This window comes from Loxodonta africana, chromosome 22, assembly GCF_030014295.1.
Source record: "Loxodonta africana isolate mLoxAfr1 chromosome 22, mLoxAfr1.hap2, whole genome shotgun sequence".
Lineage (NCBI taxonomy): Eukaryota > Metazoa > Chordata > Mammalia > Proboscidea > Elephantidae > Loxodonta > Loxodonta africana.
This window is the reverse complement of record NC_087363.1, coordinates 61,191,516-61,199,070: the sequence shown is the minus strand read 5'-3', so window position 1 is coordinate 61,199,070 and position 7,555 is coordinate 61,191,516. Positions and strand designations below refer to the sequence as shown.

Genomic DNA, 7,555 nt, shown 5'->3' with positions numbered 1-7,555 from the left:
CTGTCACATGGGGTCACTATGAGTTGGACTGGAATCGACCCAATGGCACCCAACAACAAGCCACACCAGCATCACTTGGGAATTTGCTACAAATGCAAACTTTCAAGCCCCACCCCCAAGCAACAGCGAAGTGTTTGGGTGATTGTGCACATAAAGTTTGAGAACCTTTGAAATAGGTTGTATAAAGCCTGCTGAACCCTCAGAAAGTATAGCCGCTGCTACTAAATTGTGATATTTAATCTCCTCTTTGTCCTATTATCCACTGAAGCTTCAGGAAGCCTTGTCCTATATTATTCCCCAAAAAGTTCAACTCAATAGCATTCATTGAGCTGAAAGTCAGTGCCAGGCAGTAAGTGGTGGGGTAGTGTTCACAGTCCATAGTCTGTAGCAGGAGATGCCAGCCTCTTTCCTGTACATGTCTCAACATCAACCCAGAAACCTCTTTTCCTTGCTTGGAACACCCTACAGATGGAAACCACTGAGGTTAAACCCTTACTTCTCAAAACCGGCTCCTATGGGCTGGAGCCCCAACAATGCTGCTTTCGGACAACCCTTTGATAGTTGGCAGCTGGCATCACAGCCCCCTCAGATGGTAAACAGCACCAGGCACTTTAGGGATCACCTAGCCTGGTTCCACTCATTTCAAAGGGGAAGAAGTTGAAGTCCAGGGGTAGGTCAACTGACCCAAGAAGAGATCTGCAAAGGCACCTGGCCCAGCATCTGTGTGCCTTGGATCCAACACCCTGACTCACTGTGATGACATTTTGATAGATGACACCAGGCTCAGATTGTTTAGAAATAGCCACCTGCCCTTGCCAGTAATGAAAGTGACAGAGACATGCAAGTGAAACCTTCAACAGATTTATTTCATTTCAAGTGGAATATACCATAAACGACTAGACTATCCACTATCATTGATATACTGACATATTCACATACAAACTCAGGTACAAAAGGCCAGGAAAGTGTCTACCATGCATCTGATACCACTGAATGAATGGTGACAAAGAACTGTTTCAAACAGTCACTGGAATTAAGTAAGGACTCACTATGTGTTCATTTTTATTTAAAACAGTGTTATAACAAAGGTAGAAACTTGTAGGGAAAAGGAAAAAAAAAAAAAGCTCCCATAATCCAACCAGAGAAAGAAGTATGGTTAACATTTTGGGAGGAAGAACGGGATCAGCTATATACAGCTTTATTTGGCCTTTTTCATGTCTTTAAAATTTTTTATACCTCCCTGGAGGTTTAAACAAAGGCGCCCTGGTGGCGCAGTGGTAAAGCGCTCAGCTGCCAACCAAAGGTCGCAATTTGAACCCACCAGACGCTCTGAGGGAGAAAGATGAGGCAGTCGGTTTCCATGAAGATTTACTGGCTTGGAAACCCTATGGGGCGGTTCTACTCTGTCATACGGGGTTGCTATGAGTCAGCATGGACTCATTGGCGACGGGTTTAATTTTGGCTTTTGGACGTTTAAACAAATAAACACAAACACAACGAAGAAAGGTTTACTGGATATGAATTGCCTGAGATCAATGAGTAGTCATATTGATATTAACACACACTTGACAGCTTTGGTCACGCAGCGCTGAGTAGTTGGAAGGTGAACGTTCTTGATTCCAGCCCCTGATGCTCACTGATCCCTCTAACAGGTGTGGGGCCCTCCTGGGGTCCCACCCTGGTCTTGCCCACGATCATTTACTCAGCCAGCTCACAGTGAGGCTTCTTGAAATTGTTAAGCCCCGAGGATTTCCTTCACACCCTCCTTCTTCCTGTAACTGAGCACCACCGCCTGGCGCATCTCTGCTTAGCACTCCTCTCACTCTGTCTTGCATTAAGTTAGTCGTTTCCCCTGCATGGCGACATTTCTGAAGGCCCAGCAGGGCTGCCTCCTTCTCACCGTCTGTGTCCCCACCCTGCTCTCAGAGCTTTTCAAGGACTCAAAATATCTGCTGGCCTTGTACTGAATTTTTTCAACTTTTTTTTTTTCCTTTTTTTAAATTGAGAGGCTATGGTGTCTAACTAGATATGGCTACCAGTAAAATTGCAACAACATAGAGAAAAGTCAGTAGATGATTTTTATAAGATCATAGACAGCAAATCTGGTGAAAGCACTATTGATACCTTACAGATGAATCATGGGCTCTACTACCCAGACCCCAGTGCTGTACTATAATTAATAATAATAGTGATGTCCTTACTGTGAGCACTTACTATGCACTAAGCACTTCATATACATGGTTTCAGTTACACTCACCTACTTGCCAGGTATTATTATTTCCACTTTACACAAGAAGAAACAGAGGCTGGGAGAGAGAAGTAACTTCCCCAAAGCCACTTCCCTGGAGTTCCAAACGAGCTGGGATTCTAATTTTGCTCTACCTAAATTTAAACTCTCCCATTTTTCCATTTTAAACTCTATTCCAAAGGCAGCGCGTAGGCTATATCTTGTTAATCAGACCTGATTTCATCGAAAACCAAACTTTCCAACCACCGTGGCGGTGACTTCTTAGAGGTACTATAAGCTCCTTAGCTGCTTTCTGAATCGTCAAGGAAAATATCATTTTTATCTTCTAGACTTTGCATTAGGTACGTTTTATTGGTTTCTGAGTTTTTGAAAATTGGTGATCTGAAGTGAATAAATTAAGTTTTTTAAAAAAAGTACCGCTTGCAGGTTCAGAGACTGTTCTTAGCCACTCTCATCTTAGAATTCCGCCCACAACACCATGCAACTAACCGATATATTTTTTTCTCAGGCATTTGAAAGCAACCACTCAACTGAAAAGAGGAAGAGAAAGATCTTTTGAGATCCTTAGAAGACAGTTCACAAGAATTGCCTCCCTTATCAGTTCTTCTTTGGGCTGGGATGCAACCAAACCAAAAATCTAAATCCACTGCCGTCGAGTCGATTCCGACTCACAGCGACCCTATAGGACAGAGTAAAACAGCCCCATAGAGTTTCCAAGGAGCACCTGGCAGATTCGAACTGCTGACCTTTCAGTTAGCAGCGGTAGCGCGTAACCACTACGCCACCAGGGTTCCCAAAGCTAGCACTTTATTAAAATAGTATGCTCTCTTAGTGAAAAGTTGTCCCCAAATAAAACTAAGAAAGCTCTTTTGGAATGGAGTCCATGTTTCTGCCAAAAAAAAAAAATACTGGGTGTAAAACAATTAGTTTATTGCAGGCAATTATTATCTTTAAAATGTAAACAACATGCCCAGCTCGGGGCCGAAGTGGCCAGAATGCCCACTTTATCAGAAAGGCACAGCACTTCAATAACTCTGTCCCTAGGGAACAGAAATGGAGAACAAACAGAAGTGAAAGAACAAACCAGCCCTTCCTTTCTGCACCTCCCTCGTTCCCATTTTGCCAATCTGATTTCCATCAGCGTGACTCGCGGTGACACAGAGAAAGCATGAGAATTGCATTCAGATGTGCAAAGGTTAGTAACTAGTTGCTTTTCAAAACCAGCTCACCCTTCAGTCACATTAGTCTCCTTGCATTCCATTTCACTTAGATTGGCATCTGAACAGCTGCCAAATTTTTTCCCTAAGTCAGAGAACACACCCCTAGGTTAATACTCAGAAAGGCATTCCAAAGGGGGCAGGTTGTATTCGGACTGATAGAGAAGGCCTTGCCACCTCGCTTCAGGCAGGGGATTTCCGCCGGTTGCTTTCTGTTATTTCATTCCTCTTCTGCAGTTGGCCCTGGCCCTTCTCGGGGCCCAGATTTCTCTCTAACGAATTACTTCGAGCCAATCAAGAAGTACAGAGAGCAAAACCGCCCGCCCGCTTCCAGTTTCCTTCGCTCCGCCGCCTGCCAACCGCAAAGCCGCCCGAGCCAGAGCCTGTGTCGTTCCTTTCACCCAGCTCAGCTGATCGGTTGCCGCCGTCGCCGCCGCCGGATTCCGAAGGCGAAGGACCGAGGCCGAGAGACATGGACGTGCAGATCGCCCCGCTGCGCGCCTGGGACGACTTCTTCCCGGGCTCTGACCGCTTCGCGCGGCCGGACTTCAGGGACATCTCCAAATGGAACAACCGCGTGGTGAGCAACCTGCTCTATTACCAGACCAACTACCTGGTGGTGGCTGCCATGATGATTTCCGTCGTGGGGTAAGTGGCGTGTCCCCCCGGGGGCGCCGGTCCGGGGCAGCAGGGAGGGGCGCGGGGTGCGAGCTCCCGGGCTGCAAAGACCCTTCACGCCCAGCGCCCGTCCTGGCCACCCTGTTAGCGGCCAACCAGTGCAAACCTGCTTGCTGGGCGAGGCCGCAGCCAGCCGAGGGTCCTTTTTGGCTTTCTGTACCTTGAGCTGAGACGGGAGGGGGTTTAGGGGCCAGGGGCTGTGGGTGGGTGGGGTGGGGCGGGGAAAATTGGCAACTTCGGGCAAGGATTTTTTTTTTTTTTTTTTTCTGTGCCCCACCAGGCTCTTGTGGGGTGGTAGTTGGAGCGCCCTCGTCTTTTGAAAAGAAGAAAGTGGTGTAACCCTGTCCTGAGGCTGGATGGGGCGGGCGCCGCCCTAGGAGGCCTGGGGCGACTTGGGTGTGGACCCGGACTCTGCCTTCTGGGGCCTGTGTTGTAAAAGGGCATCTAAGTGGGATGCGTTCCCTGGTGGCGCATCTCCTAGTGCGGGGTAAAGGCTGCCTCGACTCGAAGATCGAAGCCCTTTTCCTTTTTCTTCCAAGAGAGGCCAGGTGTGGTCGGTCACTTTATCTTCACTGCCCTGCCCGAGGCCTCAGTGTATCTGAAGAAGGCCTTTTCAACACCTGACCAAACTAAAACCGTTACCATCAAGGGGATTCTGGCTCACAGCGACCTTGGAGAACAGAGTAGAACGGCTCAATAGGGTTTTCAAGGAGCAGCTGGTGGATTCGAACTGGAGATCTTACGGTTAGCAGCCGAGCTCTTAACCACAGCGCCCCCAGGGCTCCTTAATAGCTGATGTTAGAAGAATGTGTCCGGTGTTATATAAGATTACACACACACACACACACACACACACACACACACACACACACACACACACACACACAAACACACGCACACACACGCTCTCCTAGAAACCACACACACACACACACCATGCTCTCCTAGAAACCACCCTTCGTTGTTGTTCACCCTTTAAGAAATGCTTCTCTCGCTTTTACAGGGTGGGGGCGTGGTGTCCTATAGCTTGCGGATTATCTCCTACACATCTTTAAGGAAAAAGAAAAAAAAAAAAAAACACTCTCAGACTTTTTAAAAGGCTCACTGACCACTAAGGAAGTATCTGACATATCTATTTTAGAGCAGACAAAGAGGGCAAGAGCCTGGGACAAACAGGAGAAATCCAAACTTGGTTGAGGGAGTGGGTGAGGATGGTGGTTCCTTCAGTTGGCTGCCTTTTGGTTTATTTATTGAGCCACCCCTCTGCGCCAGGTCCCATGCCAAGGTCAGAGCACACCAAGATATATCAGACACGAATGCTGCCCCAGGGGCACGTGGCAGTTGTTGAGAAGCTAAAGGAGCAAATATGTAGCACCGAGGAAAGGGGGAGAGCTCCTAATTTCCGAGTGTGGTTCATAGGTTCCCAGCAGGCAGAAGTGGACGCCCACTTATAGGATCCCCATTCTGGGCTGTTTACAGTATTGTAAACTCTAGGAATGGCTTGGTGTGTCCAAAGCTCTGAGCCGACTCTGAATAGAGTGGCAGTAGAAGTAAAATTGGTCGGGGTAGGGCAGCTGAGGCCTGAGGCAGCTACCTTCTGACCCTTCCCCTAGTTCTAGGCTTGAGGCTTATTTCTCTCAATGCTAACAAATTTCTTTTTTAAAAAAGAGATCTATAATCTTTAATTAGAATTGCATTGTTGTTTTGCTTTCTTTTTTCTCTCGGTATAAAGAAGTGGGCATCTTACCTGGTGTTCCAGTTATGGGGGTGTTTTCTTGAGGTAATCCCAAAAACTTAGATATGGGGCAAGGTCTGACAGCAGGCCAGTCAAATGTACAGAAAACGCCATTGCTTTTCAAAGAGGTGTGCTGCCCAGACCAGAAACAAGCTCTGGCAGTTTTGCTGCCTGGCTGAAATCCCTTTTTCATTGTGAAGGCCAAGGGCCAACCCCTTAACCAAATATAGCTCCCTTGTTGCTGTCTCAGGCCACTGAATCAGGCAGTTTGGGGGCGTTGGCTCTTTCCATTCCACTTTTAAATAGGAGATATTGATTGGCAGTGAAATTTTTGAAAGAAAAAGTAGCCATGAAGTTGTTTTTTTTTTAATTCTTATCTTTTAAAAACATACAAAAGATAAAGGCAGTAGTAAAAGTTGTTTTGAAAATTACATGTGTATAAAATATTAATTTCCTTTGGGTTTTTTGTGCCCCAATAAAAATTTGGTATATAATTTTCAGTTGTTCTCCATGCATGTACAGTCTGTAGTTTTTCCAGCAAATTGCTCCTTTCTTGCTTTATAATCTAATAATAAAAGCAAACACGTACTGAGTGCTCTGTGTGCCAGCTACTTTGCTAAATATTTTACCTTTGTTACCTCAAACAGCCCAAGGAGTACTCTATTATTGTTATTATTTTACTATTATTGTTATTCTACGCGAGGCTCAGAGAGGCTAAATGGCTTATTCAATATCACAGACCCAGGCTTGCGCTCTTAACTACCGTGCCATCTTCCTGTGAGTCATGAGGTTTAGAATTATAGGTATTTAGAAACCAAATACCTCTACGGTCAGGGAGCTCAGTTGACTCTTGAACATTTCTCGTTGATGGGTGGGTCAGTGCAGTGCTGGAGGCTGATCCCCTGACTCCTGTACAAGCATCTGATAGTTTCTCTTATCTTGGTAGAGTTCGTGTGAAAATGTGGCCTGGGTGTTAACTGGGGAAATGACTGTGTTCAAAGGGCATTCTTCAATGATCCCATCCCCTGCTGGTGAGGAAGGGCCTCAGAGACATTACTGAAGGGCTCTAGCCTCTCTGAACACTCCAGTGCTGGTGTAAACTGGCTTGGGTGAGGATGGAGAGGGCCTGGTCTTCAAGACTGCAGGAAAGGAGAAGAAAGATCATGGCAGATACAATCTAGGTCCAAAAATACCTGAAGGGGCTGCCAACGTCAAGATGGAGATTAAGAGGAATTAGGATAGAAATAAATCTGTGGATGATCAAGCAGGACCTGGTAATCTATGGTTTGGAGTTTGGGCTTCATCCTAAAAGCATCATTTACAAGGCCGGTGACTTCTACCCTGTAGGTCTACTATGCCTCTTAGAGTCAAGCTAGGTAAATGTCTCAGCTAATAGGCCTTTTTGAAGACAATTGCCATATCTTCTGGCTTTTCAAGTATATAAGGTACTGATTATGAGTTTAGCCCCTAGAGCCTGAGAAAATGAGTTTGAATCCTAACTGCAGTCATTAGCTGTGTGACCTTGGGCACGTTACTTGAACTATCCCACGCGTCAGATTCCTCACCTGTAAGATGAGACTAATGATGGTACCTACCTCATAGGACGTCTGAGAAAATTAACTGAGTTAATACAGGCAAGGCTCTTAGAATAGTTCTGGGCTCCTCGTTTTTGTTCCG

At 46.2% G+C, this 7,555-nt stretch overlaps 1 protein-coding gene across 1 annotated transcript in view; it reads left to right on the top strand.

Moving 5' to 3' along the window:
* Window positions 1–3,787: 3,787 nt before the first annotated feature.
* Window positions 3,788–7,555, top strand: part of ARL6IP5 (ADP ribosylation factor like GTPase 6 interacting protein 5) — a 28,580-nt gene continuing 24,812 nt past the window's right edge. The window contains exon 1 of the mRNA XM_003409794.4: window positions 3,788–4,113. Within this exon, the coding sequence (XP_003409842.1) occupies window positions 3,938–4,113 (176 nt within the window). The 5' untranslated portion in view covers window positions 3,788–3,937. The remainder of the gene's footprint in view (window positions 4,114–7,555) is intronic.